The sequence below is a fragment of the Cheilinus undulatus genome, linkage group 24 (assembly GCF_018320785.1).
Source record: "Cheilinus undulatus linkage group 24, ASM1832078v1, whole genome shotgun sequence".
Taxonomy (NCBI): domain Eukaryota; kingdom Metazoa; phylum Chordata; class Actinopteri; order Labriformes; family Labridae; genus Cheilinus; species Cheilinus undulatus.
Window position 1 is genome coordinate 2,494,311 of NC_054888.1, and position 22,825 is coordinate 2,517,135.

General features: G+C 41.0%; 1 protein-coding gene across 1 annotated transcript; it reads right to left on the bottom strand.

Annotated features, from left to right (window-relative positions):
* Positions 1–853: 853 nt before the first annotated feature.
* Positions 854–22,681, bottom strand: eif5b (eukaryotic translation initiation factor 5B). Its single transcript, XM_041781984.1, has 26 exons — positions 22,580–22,681; positions 18,709–18,825; positions 18,141–18,204; positions 16,779–16,943; positions 16,131–16,647; positions 14,747–14,886; positions 14,587–14,664; positions 14,347–14,497; positions 12,745–12,834; positions 12,562–12,648; positions 12,418–12,477; positions 12,041–12,330; positions 10,519–10,626; positions 10,221–10,331; positions 10,085–10,152; positions 9,794–9,935; positions 9,586–9,717; positions 9,158–9,340; positions 8,918–9,079; positions 8,599–8,730; positions 7,086–7,217; positions 6,890–6,966; positions 4,440–4,604; positions 4,212–4,350; positions 3,969–4,130; positions 854–1,800 (listed from the first exon to the last, which is right to left on the bottom strand). The coding sequence occupies exons 1-26, from the start codon at positions 22,612–22,614 to the stop codon at positions 1,693–1,695; spliced, it is 3,615 nt and encodes a 1,204-aa protein (XP_041637918.1). The 5' UTR covers positions 22,615–22,681; the 3' UTR covers positions 854–1,692.
* Between the last annotated feature and the right edge of the window lie 144 nt (positions 22,682–22,825).

Consider the following 22,825-nt stretch of genomic DNA (forward strand, 5'->3'; position numbering starts at 1 on the left):
AGATAAAGTGGTGAAAGGGGGTTAGAGAGTGGCAAAAATTGGTGAAAGAGGGAAAAAAGGGGGAAAAAGGTATCAAAAGTCTGTTTCAAATGACAAAAGATGCAAAAAAGTGATGAAAAGGGGTTAAAAAGTGGCAAAAGTGAATAAGAATGGCACAAAAGGAATAAAACATGCAGGAAAAGTGGTTTAAATGGGTTAAAAATTGGCAAAAAACGGGTTAAAGTGGCATAAAGTATCAAAAATGGGTTACATATTACAAAAATAGTGCAAAAAAGTCATGAAAAGGGGTTAAAAAGTGGCAAAAATAGAAGAGAACTGATGAATGAGTTACACAAAGGGAATAAAACATGCAGGAAAAGTGGTTTAAAGGCGTTAAAGAATGGCAAAAATTTAGGTTAAAGTGGCAAAAAGGAAAGTTGCAAAAATTAGTTAAAAGTTGCAACAATTGTTGAAAAAAAAATGTAATGAAAAGGGGTTAAGAAGTGGCAAAAATAGAAGTGGCAAAAATGGATTCAAGTGGAACACAAGGAATAAAACATGCAGGAAAAGGGGTTTAAAAGGGTAAAATCTTGCAAAAATAGGTTTGCAGAGGCAAAAAGGGGTTAAAAGTGTCAAAAATGAGTTCATACTGGTACTAAATCACAATTGGGCAAGGCCCATTCTTTGGGCTTTTCAGGGGCTCAGTGGCTCTGTTGTCAGGACTGTTTTCTTGTGGCCTGCTGTATTATAGATAGTAGGCATAGATCTCACTGGTAATGACTAAAAATGTCCTGCGTTTTGAAAGAAAATACAAATACTACTACAATAAAATGTTAATCAGACATAAATATTTATTTAATTTCTGTGTACTTGAAAGTCCAGCCCTGTCGAGACTAAATCTGGCATTTGTGCAAATGTTCTCGATGACCCCTGCTCTAGGTAGTCCTGTATCCTGGGTTGGAATAAGAGGGGGGCACTCCTATCTACCCTCCTCATCATGTCTTATTCCTTTGACTGAGAGTCCCCTGGTGGTGGAATTCAATACTTCAGTTATTCTGTAGACATTTACACCCAGGAGCCTCAGGTTTCATCAGAATCATGGGAATTTTATTACATCAGCAGTTGCAGCAAAAACAGTTTAAAATCTCCCAGAGGTCACCTCCTCTCACTCAAACCTCCACCACACGCCATCCATCCTACATGGCCGACAAACTGCACCGCTGAGTCAGCTGGGCAAAGTCTCTAAAGTTGACGCCATCGCCGCTGCCTCAATGATTTGGTGATTTATGAAAAGAAAACAAAATAGTCCTCCTTCAGCCCTGTTGCTGCGTAGTACAATCCCACAATGCACCTGGTCGGGCTGAAAGCTTGTTAGCATCAGTCTGGGAGGGAACAGGGAGCAGCCTGGGACACGAAGCAGCAGCCACAAATCAGAGCAGAGAAGAAGAAAACAACAACGTTGATGCTGAAGAACAGGCACGTTGGAATACTGAGTGTGTAGATGTGTGTGTTTTTGTGTATGGTTGTGTGTTCTAAACTATCACTGTTTACAACAGTGGAAAAAACGGTTCGTTTCTCACAGAAAAACACTTTCACTTCTTTAAATTGATTATTTCGTTACAGGTTCCTCCTCCCGTGTCTGTCGTGGTCGTCAGCAGGAGGAAGTGTGTATTAAAGTGTGGATTCATGAGCGTGTTTGTGGGTTTCGGCCCCTCAGATGATCTCGAAGGTCTTCTTCAGCTCCATGATGAGCTGCCAGTCCGGTTTGGACATCTCGTCTCTGAACCAGTTCTTCAGAGCGTCGATGGATGCCCGCGTGATCTGAAATACAAACAAATGCTGTGAAGCTGAAGCTGGAATGTCAGACAAAAAAAACCAACTTGACTACGATGAGGTCTGTCTTCATTCTTTCACTACAACCACTCTGGCTCTTCGTTTACATTCATTCTTACTTTCTAAAACTAGAAAAGCACTCAGAGAGCGCAGACCTCCACCATTAGCCCTATCTCCCAATAGCAAAGAATCCTTTAAAAAATTCCTGGATCCAGACGGTGATCCAGATCACTCCCAAAATCTAATCAGTTCTTCCTTATGCCATTTCAGACATTTCCTGAAAATTTCATCAAAATACGTCCATAATTTTTTTGAGTTATGTTGCTAACAAACAAACAAACTAACAAACCCTGCTGATCACATAACCCCCTTGGCGGAGGTAATGAACACTAACATTATTCTCCGCACTCGTGTGTATGTTTTACCTAAAAACATCAGACGCACAAGGCCACAACTTAAAGCTGTTTTAGTGTAACAACGTTCTGCCCAGGGCCTTCTAAAGCTGGCTTTGGTTAGGTACGAATCTGTTCTGCCTGTCAACCAAATGGGCAGAATGGAATGTTGTAAAGCTTTGATGACATCATCTCTCTAACGCATATCAAGCTTTCAAAGGATGACATCATCAAAAGGAGAGGATGGAATGTTGGTAAAGCTGGGAATTCTTTACCCCTCCATCTTTGCCAGTAACAGTAGGCCATAGTTTGCTGTTCCACACACTATTCTAAAATTTGCTCTTCTGCGTACAAAACTTTCTCTGTGCTCTGTTTCTGCTCTTGGATTTTTCTCTGAACCGACCAATAGGAAACAGGAAGAGGATGGACCAATCACGTTAGCTCTGCCTGTTGTTGCTATGCTGTTCTCCAGGAGACATTTGCTTTGATCTCGCCAAGAGAGTCCCAACATTCTGTCACACACACACCAGTGTTAGGTTCAACTAAAAATGTTAAACTACCTCTTTTTTTAATGAAGACAACAAGAATAAGACTAGCTAAATATGGATCTAAAACTGACTAGAAATACATTTATTTTTCTTCAAGATGACCACAACGAGACTAAAATGTAACTTAGTTTTCACTGGACATTCAAAAGGCATGCACAACTTTTCTGTCTCTCAGCTGTAGAAAGCAGGGATCCCAGGTTAGGCAGAGTGCATAGAACATAGAAGTAGGATTTGGCTATGGATTCAGGCAAAGACAAACGCTTGACTAAAAGACTACGCGGGCTTCAAACGGACTTAAACTAGACTAAAATGTTTTTGAAGGGATAGAATGTCAGGACTCTAAATATGCTTTAAACATATTTCTGCTTAGATTTTTCTTTGAACGTCATAGAATGGACCAATCACGTTAGCTATGCCTGTTGTTGCTATGCTGTTCTCCTGGAAACATTTGCTTTGATCTCACTAAGAGAATCCCAACATTCTTTTACATACACACTCATCATCTTAGTCTAGTGTTAGCCCTATAACTCCACCTCAGTTCCTCCTTTAGACTTCATTTAGGCTTTGAAAAGTAGACACATTACTCAGTTATTTAAACCAGATTCACCTTTCTGCTATCTTTGACAGATTAGTCTTGCTGTCCTCAGGAAAAAAAAGAAAGAGGTATATACATATTTTTAGTTGACAAAGCTTACACTGGTGTGTGTGTGAGCTAACGTGATAGGTTCATCCTCTACTGGTTTACCAGGCATGGTAAAAATCAGAGAGCTGGCAGAATTAACCTTTCTGTTCACAGTTAAATCACAAACATTTAAAATAAACTACAGTAAAGAGGATTATATAATCCCAGACCTAGCTGAATCACCAATGATGTGTTTAAATAAACTGAAGCTATTTTCTTTAGAATGGAGTGCGAACCGCCGCTCTACTTCTAACAGACATAAAATAACCTCATACTTCCCCTCTCTTTCCCTCATGTCTTCCCTTCTTACCTACTTGCTTTTACTTCTTCCTCTTTCCCTCCATTCTTCCTTTTCTTTCTCTCCTTCATCTCCTCTGTCTCATGGCAAGGAGTTGACTGGCGTTTCCTCCAGAAAAACTTTCGCCTCAGTGGCGGTGGAAGAACCGTTACGAATCACGCTTTTGTTTAAAACTAAATCAGAAAACCTTCCTCACGTTTAACAGCTCGCTGCTCGGGGCTACGGCGGGTCCTTACCTTGCTCACGATGATATCAGTGGCTTCAAAATGGCGGCCGTACATTTTGGGCGACTCTCCGGGAATGGGCTCGATCTTGACGCAGATCTCCTGGCCTTTCTTGGCGGTGTCGACCGCTTTGTGATTGATCTCGATGCTGGTGACCACACCGATGTCCACAAACTGAAACCAAACATAAGAGAGTTAGCAACTGGAAATAATTAGAACATCATAAACACACTGGTAGCTTTAACCATGACTCACCCCTTTACTGGGGACGCAGAGCGGCGTTCCCTGTTTCAGGATGCCGGCCTCAATAGACACGCCCATCACGATAGGATCTCTGGAGTTGAAGATGAACTGAGGAAGAACTCTTATCTTCACGGGGAAAACGGCTATATGTCTAAGAACACAGAGAGAATAAACGTCTTTATCGACCACATCTTTCAAATACAACACAAAGATGGCGGCTAGACGGCGGTCTCTTCCTACTTGAACTCGTCTTGTTTGGCCTTCTTGTAGTCCTCTCTGTATTTGGTGAACGCATCGAACAGATGGTAGATGATTTCAGCCGAGAAGATCCGAACGCCCAGACTGTCGGCCATCTCCTGACTCTCTCTCTCCACCTTCACGTCAAACGCTAAAATCACGGCATACCTGCACGGGATTGGACGAAAACATCATCAACGGCACAAAGTCACCAAACACAGCAGTTTTAGTGCCACAACTTTCAGCCCAGGGTCACTAACGCTGCGAGAAAGGAATGTTTTAAAGCTTTGATGACATCATCTTTCTAATAAGACAAAGGATGACATCATCAAAGGCAGAGGACGGAATGTTGGTGAAGCTGGGGGGCATTTTCACTCCATCTTTGCCAAACAGTAGGTAAAAGTTGGCAACTTTTCAAAGGCAGTTCAACCCACTTTTCCAGAAGTTGCCAACAAAGGAAAGTCAGCATAAGGGAAGGACTGTTGGTCTGTGTGCTCTGATAATAATGGTGATGTAAAATTCTGTTTAGACTGAAATGACATCCAGGGGGCCTTGACTGGCAAGGATGGAATATTTTATGAGCTTTGATGACAACTTATTTAAAGGCAGGACAGAACCATTATCAGCTTTTATGACATCATGAATAGCAAGGATGGAATGTTTCATAATATTCTACATCTTTAAAAGCAAGGATGGAATGTTTTATTCACTTTTATGACATATTTAAAGGCAAGGATGGAATGTTCCATCAACTTTCATGACATGTATTAAGGCAAGGATGGAATGATTAATGAGCTACCATGACATTTTTTTATTGCAAGGATGGGATGTTTCATAATCTTCTATGGCATCATATTTAAAAGCAAGGATGGAATGTTTTATCAGGTTTGATGACATTGTTCAAGGCAAGGATAGGATGTTCATCAGTTTTGATGACATCTTTAAAGGGCAAGGATGGGATGTTTCATAATCTTCTATGAGATCATCTTTAAAGAATGGATGGAATGTTTTATCAGGTTAGGTGATATGGTTTAAGGCAAAGATATTATGTGCATCAGTTTTGATGAAAAATCTTTAATAGGCAAGGATGGGATATTTCAAAACCTTCTATGAGGTCATATTTAAAAGCAAGGATGGAATGTTAACAGGCACTCATGACACATTTAAAGACAAGGATGGAATGCTCTTTTAGCTTCCATGTCATCTTTTATAGCAAGGATGGAATGTTTTATCAGCTACCATGTCATGGATAGAATGTTCTAAAATCTTAAACATCTTTAAAAGCAAGAATGGCATGTTGTATCCACTGGAATGTTGCAGCAACTTTCATGACATGTTTTAAGGCAAGGGTGGAATGATTTTTCAGCTTTAATGAAACATTTTATAGCAAGGATGGAATGTTTTATCAGGTTTTATGACATTGTTTAAGGCAAAGATAGGATGTTCATCAGTTTTGATGACATCTTTAAAGGGCAAGGATGGGATGTTTCAAAATCTTCTATGAGGTCATATTTAAAAACAAGGATGGAATGTTAATCAGCTCTCATGACAAATTAAAAGACAAGGATGGAATGTTTTATCAGCTTTCATGTCATCTTTTATAGCAAGGATGGAATTTTTTTAAATATTCTACAACTTTAAAAGCAAGGATGGAATGTTTTATCCACTGGAATGTTGTATCAACTCTCATGACATGTATTAAGGAAAGGATGAAATGAGTTATCAGCTTTCATGAAACCTTTTATAGCAAGGATGGTATGTTTTATAATCTTCTATGACAATCTTTGGAAGCAAGGATGGACTGTTTATCAGCTCTCATGACATCTAAAGGAGACAATGGATTGTTGATTCATAAGCTTTTATGGCATCATCTTCAAAGGCAAGGGTGAAATGTTTTATTAGCTTTGATGACATTTGGAGGCAAGGATGGAATTTTTTAATAAGCTTTGATGACATCATCTTTCTAAATTCTTTTAAAGAATTCAAAGAATGACATGATCAAAGGCAAAGGACGGAGTGTTGATGAAGCGGGGGCTTTTTCCCTCCATTTTTGCCACATAGTAGGAGATAAGTGGCAACTTTGTTGGTAACTTTTCTCAAAGTTGCCAACACTGGACAGCAATCTTCAGCTAAAGATTGTTAGTATTTTTCTGCTCTAATAATGAAAGACAGATGAAGGACGCTGAATTTTTTGTAACTTCTTAGCCTCAAGCTAAGGTGCTAGTGGAGCTTTTCTCTGGGACATTAAAGGACCATGTAAAGACCTGTTTGGCAGCTGGAAGACCAGCTCTCATTACTGAGCTGAGAGGAATTATCTAGATCTCTATAAAGAGCCCTAATTCTCGTCATTTCAAACAAGGATAAATGGACATTGGAAGTGGAAGCTCAAGCAAACTGGCTTAAGTGTAAACATTAAATAACTGAAACCAGGTAGTTATGAGACCAAGACGTACTGAGGGTCGTGCTCCAGCATCGCAGACGCCTTCATGACGTCCCTCTTATGTACTGGACCGATGTTGATCCCTGCATACTGCAGAAACAGAGACACAGAAGTCAGATCAGCCTGGAACTGTAAAACTAGAACACAAACGCAGGAGTTTAAAAAGCTGGGTCATTACATGAGTATTTAAGAGTCTGACAGGAACTTACAGGGACTTTAGACGTGCGGAGGAACTCCAGCAGGGCCTCCAGCGATCCCAGCGTGGACGCCTGGACGTAAACTCCCTTCTCCTCCAGTTTGATGGAGCTTAGCGTCTGTTTGAGCTCTCGTACCAGCTCATCCTGGCAGAAAACAACAGAACAGTACGCTCAGTCTACTGGGAGACTCAGAAACCAGTTTAATGTTGGTTTTAACCCCTGAAGGTGCTCTGAAGGTCCAGAATGGACATCTGAGGATGTTTCTAACATGGCAGTAATGATTTCTGCTTTTAGAGGTTTTGAGATAAAAGTCTAGAATATCCATTCAACGTTCAGTAATTTTCTTCAAAAGATGGGGCCATCTCCATGGAAATTTTCATGAAAGTTTTGGTATTATGTTTGAATATTTTTGAGAGTCTTATTGAAAGCTTTTGGGGAAATTTGGTTTAAAAATTTTTGATAATTTCATTGGAATTTTAGTAATTCATTGGGAAATTTTCATGGTAATGTTTTAAATGCTTTTGTTATTTTTTGTTAATTTTGGGGATATTTTGCCGTGAAATCGTTACTTTCATGAGCATGGACTTGTTTGTACATTATTGGGGAATTTGAAAATTTTGGGGTGAGGCTGTCGCTTAGAAATGTTAAAAAAATTGTGGAAATTGTTTGCTGTTTCTGATGATTTTCCATTATTTTCATGGAAACTTTGGCAATCAATTCAAGTCACATTTCGGGGGAATTTAACAAGAAATCTCCCGGAAACATGCTCTAAAAAATTCCAAGAATTTACTATGAATTTTGGTGAAATTTCTTTAAGGATGTTTAGGCTCCCCCCTAAGACTTTTGGAATATGTAAAGAACTTTTGGTTACCTTTCATTTTATAATGAATTTAACGCAATTTATTTGAATTTTAGGGAATTTATCTGTATCTTTTGAAGAGTTTCATGCACATGTAATAATGGGGGAAATTTGCTTTGAAAACCTTAAAAAAAAAACACAGGAAATCTATTTGTAAATTTTGGGGAATTTGACTGGGAATTTTGGAGTGAGGAATTCCTTTGACATTTTAAAGAATTTGATGAAAAATTTAAGGGAATTTGTGTGGATGTTTTTATGGAAATTTGGCAAATGCACCTTTGATGACACCATTCTTTGAAGGCTATCAAAGGGTCAAAGGATGACGTCATCAAAGGCATGAGACAGAATGCTCGTGAAGCTGGTTTTTCCCTCCATTTTTGCCATAGTAGACTTTGACTGTTTAAAACGTTGCCATCAAAGTACAGTCAACATAAGGAGACTGTTGTTATTTTTAAAACAGTTGAAGTACTCTGAATGTTTTATAACTTCTAAGCTACAAGCTAAAATGCTAGTGGTGCTTTAACTTCTTTTCTCCCTCATGTCGCTATAAACAAAGATATAAAGACAAAGTTGAACCAAATTAAGGGTCGCCTTCATGACATCCTCTCCTATGATCTGGACTGAGAAGATCGACAATAATCCAAAAGCGTTTGTGTTTTTTTTTACCCTCAGGACAGGGACCTCGTCATCCCGCTGAGCCACCAGTAGAGGGAGCCCTGCCAGCGCCTTCTCCAGATCTTTACCCAGAATCTTCACTCCCTGAGACGTCGACACCTCCTTGTGCTTCTCGTACTGACTCTACACAAATAAAACAATCAATAAATCATTAGATACATGAGGCAGATCCTAAAACAGAGATTCAACAGTAAGAACAGCAGTTAGGAGGCATCAGTGTCCACATACTTTAGGGTAGATATTACCACAGCACAGGAGAGGAGTTTACAGTAGATTTAGATTTTACTGTCAGGTATAAAGTCCTGTTTACCTTGACTCTGAGTTCCTTCAAAGGCGGCGGCAGCAGCAGCCCTCTGATCTGTGTCACGATTGGTCCCTCCACTCCCGGGACGATGATGGTCTCTCCCTCCCGCAGACGTCCGTTGATCAGGATGACGTCTATCGTGGTTCCCATCCCGGGCAGAGCTTTCACCTGAACATAGAACCACTCCGTTTAACTCTTCAAACTTTGGAACAGGAAGTTAAAATGAGAAATACAACTGTTTCTTACCTCCATAACTTGAGCTCGCAGCTCATCACAGTGTGCTATTCGGCGTGCTAACATGGTCTGCGTAAGCTCAACCAATAGGGCGATGAGGTTTCCCATCCCGTCCCCGCTGTGGGCCGAGGTTGGGACCAACGATACAAACGTCCGGGGGTCTTTGTTCTCGTAGAACAAGGCGGCATTCAAACCCTAAACAAAGATAAACATTAAAGAAGGCTACTGGGGTTCCTCAGGGAGCTGCTTTGGTTCCCTTACTTTTTACTTAATATAAATATATGTCATATAAATGAGCTTTGCAAGGTTCCCAAAATGTTTTTCTTTATGGGTGATAAAATAATGAACTTTCTATATGACTAGGGAAAAAACTAGAGCAACGGAACCAACGGTAAAAACATCCAGGGTTCCCCGACTGGTTAATAAACAATGATCTTCACCTGCTGAGCAAACTCTACAATGACGGCCTTCGCTCTCTCGTCAAACTCATCCTTGGTGTTCTTCTTCTGCTTCTTCAGCGTGGCCACGACATCAGTGTCCGGACTCTTCTTCCAGTCATACAGACGGTCAATCTGACAACAGAAACGGCACCGTCAGAAAACAAGAGAAGAAGACAACGACGTACCTGAAGGTGAAGAGGAGACGGACCTTGTTGAGGGCGACAATGAAGGGACACTTCTTCTCCTTGAGGAGGTTGATGGACTCAAGCGTCTGGGGCTCCAGGCCGTGCATGATGTCAACCACGAGGATGGCGATGTCGCACAGAGAGCTTCCTCTGTTCCTCAAATTACTGAAGAGGAAAAAAGGATCACTGAACCCTGAAGAACACTGGTGTTTAACTATGTTTTTTACAATAGAGCCTGGTGTCTTAAAAAGCAGTAATGTGGCCGTTCTTTCTTCTGATTTTGCTTTTTAGAGGTTATCATTGTTAGGGCGTACCTGAAGGACTCGTGTCCAGGTGTGTCGATGATTAACATGCCGGGGATCTTCAGGTTGTCTCTGTCGAACTGAACAGAAAATATTCAGATTATTATCTGTAATGAACATCAACATTAATGAGAGTGTACTGTCGTACATTTTTAACCATCTTGGTCTGCTCCAGGATCGTCTCCTGAGGGACGTTGGTGGCGCCGATCTGCTGCGTGATTCCTCCGGCTTCTCCGTCCTGAACATGAGTGTGTCGTAGCTACAAAACAGAGCAGCACAGATACAGAAAATACACAAAACTAAATCAGATTAAAGCTGCAGCGAGTCTCTTAACAGACAACAGATTTAAAAACAAAAAGAAAAAACAGCCAATAAACACCAAAAAAGTTAAGACATTATTATTAAACATAGTTATAAATAAAAAGAAATCAATGCAAATGAACTACCTTGTCCAGGATCTTTGTTTTTCCCGTGTCGACGTGACCGAGTACACAGACTACAGGAGCCCTAAGAGTGTCAAAATCCGTGTTTTTAAGGTTCTCTGCTCTGCGTTTCTAAAGAAATAGAATTAGAATTTTGGTCAGCAATGATGTTTTAATACGTTCTTTCAGTCAACTGGAAATAGTGACAAAACTGTGATAATTACAGGCTTCCTGCTTAAAGATACTGGTAAATCCCATCAGCAATGCAAAAGGATAATAATGGTAAGTATTAGGGTTGGGTGCTGTTGGGCGTAGATTCTACACAAGGGTTGGGTGCTGTTGGGCGTAGATTCTACACTAGGGTTGGGTGCTGTTGGGCGTAGATTCTACACTAGGGTTGGGTGCTGTTTGGCGTAGATTCTACACTAGGGTTGGGTATTGTTGGGCGTAGATTCTACACTAGGGTTGGGTGCTGTTGGGCGTAGATTCTACACTAGGGTTGGGTATTGTTGGGCGTAGATTCTACACTAGGGTTGGGTGCTGTTGGGCGTAGATTCTACACTAGGGTTGGGTGCTGTTGGGAGTAGATTCTACACTAGGGTTGGGTGCTGTTGGGCGTAGATTCTACACTAGGGTTGGGTGCTGTTGGGAGTAGATTCTACACTAGGGTTGGGTGTTGTTTGGTGTAGATTCTACACTAGGGTTGGGTGTTGTTTGGTGTAGATTCTACTCTGGGATTGGGTGCTGTTGGGCGTAGATTCTACACTAGGGTTGGGTATTGTTGGGCGTAGATTCTACACTAGGGTTGGGTATTGTTGGGCGTAGATTCTACACTAGGGTTGGGTGCTGTTGGGCGTAGATTCTACACTAGGGTTGGGTGCTGTTGGGCGTAGATTCTACACTAGGGTTGGGTGCTGTTGGGAGTAGATTCTACACTAGGGTTGGGTGTTGTTTGGTGTAGATTCTACTCTGGGATTGGGTGCTGTTGGGCGTAGATTCTACACTAGGGTTGGGTATTGTTGGGCGTAGATTCTACACTAGGGTTGGGTATTGTTGGGCGTAGATTCTACACTAGGGTTGGGTGCTGTTTGGCGTAGATTCTACACTAGGGTTGGGTGCTGTTGGGTGTAGATTCTACACTAGGGTTGGGTGTTGTTTGGTGTAGATTCTACTCTGGGATTGGGTGCTGTTGGGCGTAGATTCTACACTAGGGTTGGGTGTTGTTTGGTGTAGATTCTACTCTGGGATTGGGTGCTGTTGGGCGTAGATTCTACACTAGGGTTGGGTATTGTTGGGCGTAGATTCTACACTAGGGTTGGGTGCTGTTTGGCGTAGATTCTACACTAGGGTTGGGTGCTGTTTGGCGTAGATTCTACACTAGGGTTGGGTGCTGTTGGGTGTAGATTCTACACTAGGGTTGGGTGTCATTTGGTGTAGATTCTACCCCAGGGATGAGTCATAAACTGGTGCAGTATCAGTATCTGTATTTGATACCCTTCCCTACTTGTCACAGTAGTCCTAACCTGGCCCCTCCTCCCTCTCTCACCTCTATCCTCCTCTTCGCTCTGTCATACAGCCGCTCCTCCTTCGTCCTGCCATCATCATCACTCTCACTGCTCTCGTCCTCGCTCTCCTTTGCTCTCCTTTTCGTCTGAGTCGCCGTCGTTGTCTCCTTCTCTGCCTCCTCTTCGCTCTCCTCCTCTTCCTCCTCATCATCCTCCTCCTCATCCTCTTCATCCTCCTCCTCTTCTTCCTCCTCCTCTTCCTCTTCGCTGCCCGCTGGCTGAGGAGGAGCGGCGGTCTCCTCCTTTACCTCGATGTGGACTTTCTTCAGCTCTGACAGAGAACAGTTTCACTTGGATTAATCACAGACTTACTTTGGAGGACTGAGGTGTCTCTGAAGTGCGTTCTTATTGGTCTAACCTTTCTCTTCGTCAGTGGCGATGGCCTCCCAGTCGTCCACAGCAGCGTCTGGTTTCACCTCTGCAGGAGGAAGAGGAGGTCAGCTTGCTTATGACATTTAATCATCACCATACTTTGTCTTTAACATCTCTGCCCTCCACTCACCTGTCTCTGCAGCGGGAGCCTCAGCCTCCGTCTCCATGGCTACGGGCTCAGGAGTCTCAGACACAGGAGACGTAACCCCGGAGGTTTCTACGACACAGATAAAAAATTAGGATGAGACTTTAATTGAAGAAATTGTGGTTATTTTTCATGGTCAGAGTGACACCTCCTGTCTACCATCTGTACCTTCAGGTGTTGGAGCGTTTGGCTTCTTCTTCCTGCGGTCGTAAACCGGCTTCTTCTTTGGCATCGAGTCTTTGGATGGCACTTCAACACCTTAAGAAAAATCACCATAAATATGCAGTTTGACATGGGAAATAGCTAATAAAGATCAGACTAACTGTAGTGCTTTAAACAAACCTTTAAAAGAACTGTAAACATACAAAAAAACCTATAAAAATAATGTAAACATGATGCAAAAGTACATACCGTAGAAGTACTGTAAACATATCAAAAAATACCATAAAAATAATGTAAACATAACGTAAAAATACAGTAAACAAACCGTAAAAATATAGTAAAAACACTGTAAACATAACGTAAAAGTACTGTAAACATACCAAAAAAAATACCGTAAAAATACTGTAAACACGATGCAAAAATACATACCGTAGAAGTACTGTAAACAAATCAAAAAATACCATAAAAATAATGTAAACATAATGTAAAAATACTGTAAACATACTGTAAAAATATTGTAAAAATACTGTAAACATAATGTAAACATATATGAAAAATACCGTAAAAATAATGCAAATATAATGTGAAAATACTGTAAACATATATTAAAAGTACTGTAAACAAGCTGTAAAAATACTGTAAACATACTGAAAAATACCATATAATGTACACATAGTGTAAAATTGCTATAAACATACCGAAAAAATACTGTAAAAATACTGTAAATATACAGTAAACATACCAAAAATATACTTTAAAAATAATGTAACCAATAACGAAAAAATACCGTAAAAATAATATAAACATAATGTAAAACAACCCATAATAATACTCTCACTATACTGTTAAATTGTTGTAAACATATTGTAAACATACCTTAAACATACTGTAAAAATGCCATAAAAATACTGTAAATGTAAGGTAAAAATATTGTAAATATACTATAGAAAACTGTTAACATTTCTTAAAAATACTGTAAATATACAGTAAAACAGACTGTAAATATACGGTGAAAATACTGTATGATGTGTGGTCAGACAACAGGCACATGGAGGAAATGCTTTGAGTACATAGCAATTAAAGAAATAAACATCTAATGTTATAATAATTTAGTAAATACAAAGGTTTATATTACATGATACTGAATATTTTACAGACTTATAGGATGAAGGTGAAGCTGGGAATGTTTGGGCCGTTCCCCTCCATTTTTGCCAAATAGTAGCCTAGAGTTGACAACTTTTGGAACATGGATAATTAGAAATGTTGAAAACTGAGTCTAAGGTTGGGTATTGGGTATTGTTCAGAGTAGACTTGACACTAGGGTCGGGAATCATTTTGCTTTGTGTCATGATATTTACTATTCAAAAGATATGTTTTTTTCCCCCTTACTTAGAGCACTTAGCTGTTAACAGCTAGGTTAACAGCACCAATGCTGTTTCTCTGTGCAGGAAGTTCTACTGCGTCTACTCATCACATTAAAGTAAAACAGTACGTAACGGTATTCAGGTGGTTCCTGAAGGTGATTTCAGGAACTGGTTTTGTGTGTTTTTTCTGTTCCCAGACTTCTGTCTAAACTAAATCAGACTGACTGATGCATCAGATCCTCACCCTGAGCCTGCAGCATCTTCAGCGTGGCCTCGGCCCGAGCTCGAGCCTCCCTCTGAGCTTTTGTCAGCAGTTTCCCCTCCTTCTTCAGACGCTCCTTCCTCTCCTTCTCCTTCTGCTTCTTCTTCTCCTTACGCTCCTGCTCCAGACGCTCCTGAAGGGAAGTGAAGAAGGAGGGATCAGAGATCGTAGAGAAGACACAAACATAAAACAGAAACATGAAGAAGACGAGGCGGTGTCTACCTGCTCCTGCCTCTGCTTTTCCAGCTCCTCCAGCCTCTTTATACGCTCCTCCTCCTCCCTCTTGGCTCGCTCTTCCTCCTAAAAAAACAATAAAAACAACTTTAAAACAACAAACCCATCATACCTCCTCAGTGACTGTGTTTCCCACAATGCCCCTCACCTCCTTCATCTTGGCCAGAGCCTCCTGCATGGCCTTCACTGTGGCCTTGCTGGGTCCCTTCTTCTTCTCCTTCTCCTTTTCCTCCTTCTCTCCTTTCTTCTTCTTTTTGTCTTTCTTCTTCTTGTCGCTCTCGCCTTCCTCTGCAGGAGAAGACGAGGAAAAAAAGAGAGAAAGGTCAGTGTGTTTACAGCAGATGGATTTTTATTTTGAAAAAAGAAATTCAAAATCAAGAAACTCGCTGATTCCCTGATTGGTTACTGTTTACAAACAGAAAAGAAAAACACTGAGAAGGACAGCTGGTAGAGCTTTCAGAAAGTTTGATTTAAAATTCAGAATCAAAAAAAGAAAAACAAACTGGCTTTGATTTTCATTTTTTATTTCACCGTTATGAATAACAACAATAAATTTAAAACAAGTAACGTTTTATGCTCAGTTCAACACAAGGAAGATCAAAGAAGAGAACACTGGTGAAGTAACATTCTTTTTTTCCACATCTGCACCAGGTCACGCAAAATGGGGAAAAGAATGTTACATCATTACTGTTCCGTTCTTTAATCTTCCTTTTTTGATGCAAATATAAAAAAAATGATAAGAAGAAAAAAAATGTTTTTCATGTGTTCATTTCTTTTCTCAAAAACAGAGAAACAAAATTAAGAAACAAAAAAAGAAAAACGAAAGTTTGTTTTTCATCTTCTTTTTTTGTTGTTCTTCATTTTCTTCTGTTTTTGTTTCTCCTTTTATTGTATTTTGTCTTCCATCATATTTTTTTTATCTTATTCTTTTTTGTTTGGATCATAAAGAGATCAGAGAACAGAACACTGGTGATGTAACATTTCGTTATCATAACACCTGCGTCAGGTCCCTCAAATGGGAGAAAAAGAATGCTACATCACCAGCGTTCCATTCTATGATCTTTCATTTCTGATCCAAATATATTAACAATAAGATGACAAATAAAACCTGTTTCTTTATATATTCTTTCTTTTTGGAAACAGAAATGGTCCCACAAAGGGGGAAAAAGAATGTTGTATCACTAGTGCTCTATTCTCCTACATTTCTTTTTTGATGTAAACATAAAAACTATAAGATGGAAAACATTTTTTTTATTTATTAATTTATTTTTCAGAACCAAAAAAAGAATACCTGAGAACAGAAAAAAAAGTTTGTGGAATTACTTGATTCTCCACTGATATCAATTCAAAGAGATTTTTTTTTATCTTTGAGTTTTTCTTGATATTTTTGGTGAAAAGCATTGCGGTGAAAACACCAGGCTGAAATGCTCATTGCAGTCACTAACAATAATCTTCCCTACTCTGAATGAGGATGATTCGATGATTTCAAGTATTAAAAAAAAAGGTATGTTTTAGACCTTCTGGCATCTTACCTTCAGCTGCTGGCTCCGCCCCTTCAGGTTCTTCAGCTGCCGCTCCTCCAGGTGTTTCTATCTGAGGGGGCGTGGCCTCTGTCGTCTTCTTTTCTGGCTCTTTCTTCGCCTCTGTGCTGGTCTCCTTCTCCTTCTGCTTCTTCTGCTTCATCCTCTCCTCCTCCTTCTTCTTCCTCTCCCTCTCCTTCTTCTCCGCCTTCTTCTGCGCCGCCGTCTTCATCTTGAAGCCCGGCTCGTCTTCGTTCTGCTCCTCTTCATCCTCGCTGTCTGCCTTCGCTGCTTTGCCCTTGTTCTTCTTCTTTTTGTCTCTCCTGGATGTGAACTCTTCATCGTCGTCGTCGTCTGACTCGTTCTCCTTCCCTCCTCCTCCTTTCTTCATGCCCTCATCCTCGTCTTTGTCCTCCTCTTCATCAGACACTGACGGTTGTTTGCCTCCTTTCTTGTTTCCTTTGGTCTTGACTCGAGAGCGCGAGCTGCTGTCGTCATCAGAGTCAGAGGGGGGAGCAGCAGGAGGCGCCTGGAGAAACAAAAAGGTTAAATATCAAAGCAGAGTCAGTATGGAGGCCCGAAGGAGACAAATGTGGTGGATAACGTCCATGTGATGATTTACCTTTTGGCTTGAAAACTTAAGCAAAGACAATTTCTCACCTTCTTGGCATCTTTCTGCTCTCCATTCTTCTCCCCTTCACCCTGACCTTCACCTTCGTCACCGTCCTCATCCTCCAGGCTGGCACCGCCCTTCTTCCCCTTCCTCGTCTTCTTCTTCTCTTTGGGAGGCTCGTAGCTCTCCACTTCTTCTGTGGCGTCTGATTTCTGCAGAAGCAGAAAGAGTGGCGTTTAACTGAGCGCTAAAATAAGATCTGATGAAACCTGAAGCACAATTCAGTGAAAAACTTTGGTTTTAACAGGAATTAATAAACTTCTGTTTATAAACATCCCATCCTGTCATTGATGATGTCATCCTTTAAATGTATAAACATCCCATCCTGTCATTGATGATGTCATCCTTTAAATGTATAAACATTTCATCCTGTCATTGATGATGTCATCCTTTAAATGTATAAACATCCCATCCTGTCATTGATGATGTCATCCTTTAAATGTATAAACATTCCATCCTGTCATTGATGATGTCATCCTTTAAATGTATAAACATTTCATCCTGTCATTGATGATGTCATCCTTTAAATGTATAAACATTCCATCCTGTCATTGATGATGTCATCCTTTAAATGTATAAACATCCCATCCTGTCATTGATGATGTCATCCTTTAAATGTATAAACCTCCCATCCTGTCACTGATGATGTCATCCTTTAAATGTATAAAAATCCCATCCTGTCATTGATGATGTCATCCTTTAAATTTATAAACATCCCATACTGTCGTTGATGATGTCATCCTTTAAATGTATAAAAATCCCATCCTGTCATTGATGATGTCATCCTTTAAATTTATAAACATTGCGTTCTTTGCCTTTGATAGTGCCATTCTTTGAAGTCTAAAATATTCCCTCCTCTACCTTTGATGACATCATCCTTTAAAGCATAAACATTCCGTCCTCTGCTTTTGATTAGGTCATCCTTTAAAGTGGAAAACCTTCCTCTGCCTTTAATGTTATTCTTATTGTTTGATGTTATTCTTTATGCCTTTGATGACTTTAGATAGATGATGTCATCAAAGCTTAATAACATTCTGTCCTCTGCCTTTGATAATGTCATTCTTTAAAGTCTAAACATTCAGACCTCTGTCTTTGATGATGTCATCTTTTAAAGTGTATAAACATTCCATCCTCTGCCTTTAACTTTATTCTTATTGTTTGATGTTATTCTTTATGCCTTTGATGGCTTTAGATAGATGATGTCATCAAAGCTTATAAACATCCCATCCTCCGGCCTTCTGCATGCAGTGTTTCCATTAAAAGTATGCTTATGATTAAACGAGGAAGAAAAGCTGTTAAAGAGGCACTGCTAGCCTCTTGAATATAATAATATAATTAGGCAAGTTTACCTTTGCTTTTCCTCCCTGAGTCTCAAGAGACAACTCCTCCAGCTCCTTCAGGATGTCGTCCTCACTAGAGGGGAAATACACGAGTAAAGCAGGATAAAACACATAAATGCAAAGAACATTTATGTGAAGAAAGAAAGAAAAACAAAGGGACATGTAAAAAATCAAGGGGGATTCACATAAAGTATTGGTATGTATCAATGCAGCTGTTTTGATTTTCTGTTTCTGCACAGAAACATGATTGTATGAGAAAAAAGTCTTCTCCATGCCCGTCTATCCTGGTTTCTCCCTCAGCTAGCTCGTGGTAGGTCTAGCTTGAATGGTTCTGACATTATGGCTAATAATCTAATAATCTAATATAAACAGCAGCATAGACTGAATGGTGTTGTGGCTGATTAGGGACAGTAGGCTCCTCCCCGCCGTCATGACATCATAAAGACATCAAAGATAGGTGGTATTGGTATTCTTTCAAATTACAGCTGGAACTCTGGCTATACTTAGTCTATAACTTACTTAATTTATGTTATTTTATGTTATAGATCATTTATAATCTATTCTAACACTGCCGTACTCAAAGTCGTCCTTTTTGGCTCCTTTCTTCTTTTTCTTCCCTTTTGGCTCCTTGGAGGCCCCGGCTCCTTCGATCTCGGCCGCCAAAGCGTCGATGTCGATGCCGTCATCTTTGGCACTGTGGGAAAAAAATGGCCAGTAAAATCAATCAATCCTACAATCCCCCAAATCAGAAACTAAACAATACAGAGTCCAGGCTTTAAAATGTGGCGGCACACCGAGGGAGAGAGACATCAGCAGAACCCACGGCCCTCCCTCTCTCTCTCTTTATCTCTGTTAGAACAATATGAACAAACCAAAAGCTGCAGACTCGACGCTTTTTTCACAACCTTTTATTTCCCATCATCCCTCTGACACACAGGGAGCCGGTCTGAGAACAGCTTTACCATAGAAATACAACAAAAGAAAAAAACTCCTTATAAATACAGCCCAAAGACCAAAAAAGCTGGGACACTGTGTAAAATGTAAATAAACACAATGACTGTCTAATCTCATAAACCCATATTTGATTCACAATAGAACATAAACAACATATCAGATGTTGAAGCGGAGACATTTCAACATTTCTTAGAAAATATCAGCTCTCTTTAAATTTGATGTCAGCAATCGTCCCTCAAAAAAGTAGGGACGGGGCAACTAAAGGCTGGAAAAGTAAGTCGAGTAGAAGAAGAAGCCATTTGTGAGCAGGATTACAGATACCCCGCTGACTGGGGAGCAGGTGACCTAGTGGTTAAAGGCGCTCCCCATGTACGTGGGCGGCCAGGGTTTGAATCCAGCCTGAGGCCCTTTGCCGCATGTCTCTCCCCCACTCTCGACCCTGTTTCCAACGCTATCCACTGTCCTCCTCTATCTAATAAAGCCACAAAAATGCCAAAAAATATCTTAAAAAAAACAAAAAACGAAACGCCGCCATCTCCTCTGGGCCAAAACTTATTTAAAATGGACTAAGCGTACATGGAAAACTGTTCTGTGGTCACACTCTTTCAGAGAAGGTCTCAACTACTTCAGCAAGACAATGCTACACCACATCCATCACAACATCATGGCTTCACAGGAGAAGAGTCCAGGTCCTGAACTGGCCTGCCTGCAGTCCAGACCTTCACCAGTAAAAACATTTGCAGCATCAGAAAAGGAAAAATCCAGCAAAGAAGACCCAGGACTGTTTAGCAGCTAGATGAACGGGACAACATCCCTCCCCCAAAACTCCAAAAAAAAAAGAGGGGATGCTACACAATGGTGGCCCCGTCCCTTCTTTTTTGAGATGTGTTGCTGCCATCAAATTCAAAATGAGCTGATATTTTTTTAAGAAATGGTAAAATGTCCCAGGTTAACATCAGACATGTTGTTGTTTATGTTCTAGTGTGAATAAAATATAGGTTTATGAGTTTAAAAACCATCTTATTTATTTACATTTTATACAGCGCCCCAGCTTTTTTGGAATTTGGGTTGTATAAAAGTAGTTCAGACTTAAAACTACACTCCTTAACACATTTTTTTAAAGATTTGTTTTCATGCATTTACTGGATAGAGGAGGACAGTGGATAGACTCAGAAACAGGGCGAGAGTGGGGGAGAGACATGCGGCGGAGGCCTCAGGCCAGATTCGAACCCGGGCTGCCCGCGTACATGGTGCGCGCCTTGACCACTCGACTATCGGCGCGCCCCTCCTTAACATTTTTAAGTTAAAGGACTGAGGATGAACCAAGAAAAGGACTTAAGCTGGCGTACATCTGTTGGTCTGGGATAAAACTGAACAAACCCACAGAAGTCTGCCGTCAATAGTCACAAACACTGGGCAAAATTTTCCTAACTGTCATTACCAGTACTTATCTTTTTAAGCCAAAATCTGCCCCATGCTGATAACGTTGTCCAAAAAAGGTAGGTAGACCCCTGCTCTGTCTAAATTGTACAAAAAAATCTTCAACATTTTTAAAAGAGGCCCTCAGTTCTGATGAGTTTGGACGTTCTTATCTTTAATTTAGTTGAAAACATGACTTACATTTCCCAAGTTTGATGTCACAGATCATTGGAAAAAAGGAGGGTAAATCAGGCTTTCAACGCATTTTAATAAACAGAATTAAAGACCTTTAAAAAGACCTAAACTGAGAGAAATTATTACCACTTTTTCAGCAGCAAAGGTGAAAAATAAAAGGCGTGCAAGATTTTGGGTACACTGGACCAGGAGTGAATTTCCTGATTTATTACGCCGTTATTAAATGTCAAATGGTAAAAACAAAGTTGCTTTTTGGCCAATATTTGAGGACTTTTCAAAGCCATCTATCAGTTTGAAAAGGGTTACAGAGCAATTTCTACAGCGTGAGAGCCATTATCCACAAATGGAGAAAAATGTGAACAGTGGCGAACCTTCCCAGGAGCGTATGGACTCAACCCAGGAGGTCACAGAAGAACCCAGAATAACATTTAAGTCTGGACTTTGAGTAGGCCACTCTAAAACCTTCATCATCCATTCAGAGGTGGACTTGCTGGTGTGTTCGGGATCATGGTCCTGCTTGAGCTGGAGGTCCTGAACTGATGGCCGGACATTCTCCTTCAGGATTTTCCTGCTAGAGAGCAGAATTCATGGTTAAGTGGCCCAGGTCCTGGTCCAGACCGTCACCACCATGTTTGACTGTTGGTCAGATATTATTTTGATTAAATGCTGTGCTAGTTTGACCAGATGGAGCAGGATGAACACCTTCCAAAACGTATCTTGTCTGGTCAGTCCTCAGAATATTTTCCCAGAAGTCTTGGGGATCATCAGGATGTTTTTAGTCAAATGTGAGACGACCCTTTGTGTTTCTGTTGCTCAGCAGTGGTTTTGGCCTAGGAACTCTCCCATGATGCCGTAGTTGCCCAGTCTCTTTCTTACTGTTGAATCATGAACTCTGACCTTAACTGAGTCAGTGAGGCCTGCAGGTCTTTGGATGTGGTTCTGGGACCTCCTGGATGAGTCTACCTGCATTCTTGGAGTCATTTTAGTAGACCTGCCGATCCTGGGAAGGTTAACCAATGTCTTCTCCAGTTGTGGATAATAGCTCTCACTGAGGTTGGCTGGCGCCCCAAAGCCTCAGAAATGCCCAGGCACTCCTGGGAAGGTTCCCCACTGTTCCAGGTTTTTCCCTGTTGTGGGCAATGGCTCTCAACGCCTTAGAAATGTATTTGTCACCCTTCCCAGACTGATAGATGTCAGTGACTTTGTTTCTGACTGCCAGCCAAAGAAAGCTTTGAGACTGCAGCGCTGTCACCTGACAGTCTAAAAGCTCAGGTGTGTGAGGATGTGAATGTCAGCAGGTGGTCAGCAGCAGGTGAGCGGACAGTTAGCATTACAGCAGTCTTACATCATTACTGCTAATAAAGGAGCTAACAGCTACCATAGCTGCCCCTACTCACTCCCATACAGCTGAATATTTGTGACATTAGTCGAGCTTTTCTTCCAGGTAAATTCCCCGCCGTTACAGGCCGTTTTTAGGGACCATGAGAGGGAAACTGGACCCAGGTTAGAGACTCAAAGTCAGCCTGAAGGGAGCTAGCAGCCGGCTGCTTAGAAGCTAACGCTGAATTAGCTGGTTTACAAGGCTGAAAGTGGCACAGAAGCTATAAAGAAGGGCTAACAGGTTGTGACTGGCCCAGGTGAGCCCGTGTCTGCCCTCCTGCTGGTTGTGTAATTCATCCTCGGCCATTTTTAGGCTCTTTAAATTCTCACCTGCACGAACACATTTAACTGACTCGTGGTTAGCATCGGCTAACGCAGCTAGCCGCAGAGCTAACAGTGTCAGCAGAGGGCTAACGGGGCCTGTTCCCCGTCAGGTAAACTGGTTTTGTCAGGTGTCAGTGTGGACAGGTGATGTGAGGCGGTACGCGCGTTTTCCTTACCTGTCCTCTCCGGATTTCTTCTGTTTTTTCCCCATCCTGTCGCTGCGGCTCTTTGCTTCAAGCTCCGCTAGCCGACACACACGACGGCTCACATCAGGCAAAGATCGCCTATTCGATGACAGGAGAGAGAGGACTCACTCTGTGGTGTTTCCTTCAGCTCACAATCCGCGCTGCCGTTTCCATAGAAACAAAGGGGTTTTAAGAGAGATATGTAGATATGATCAGATCTGAATCATTAGTTATAAC

What these genes read in the sequence shown, in the direction of transcription:
- eif5b (XM_041781984.1), bottom strand. Translation starts at nt 22,614, where the DNA reads ATGGGGAAAAAACAGAAGAAATCCGGAGAGGACAG. An exon ending in CTCAGGGAGGAAAAGCAAAG is followed by an intron (nt 16,944 to 18,140) that starts GTAAACTTGCCT and finishes CTGCTTCTGCAG; the next exon opens with AAATCAGACGCCACAGAAGA. An exon ending in CTGATATCATCGTGAGCAAG is followed by an intron (nt 1,801 to 3,968) that starts GTAAGGACCCGC and finishes TTTGTATTTCAG; the next exon opens with ATCACGCGGGCATCCATCGA.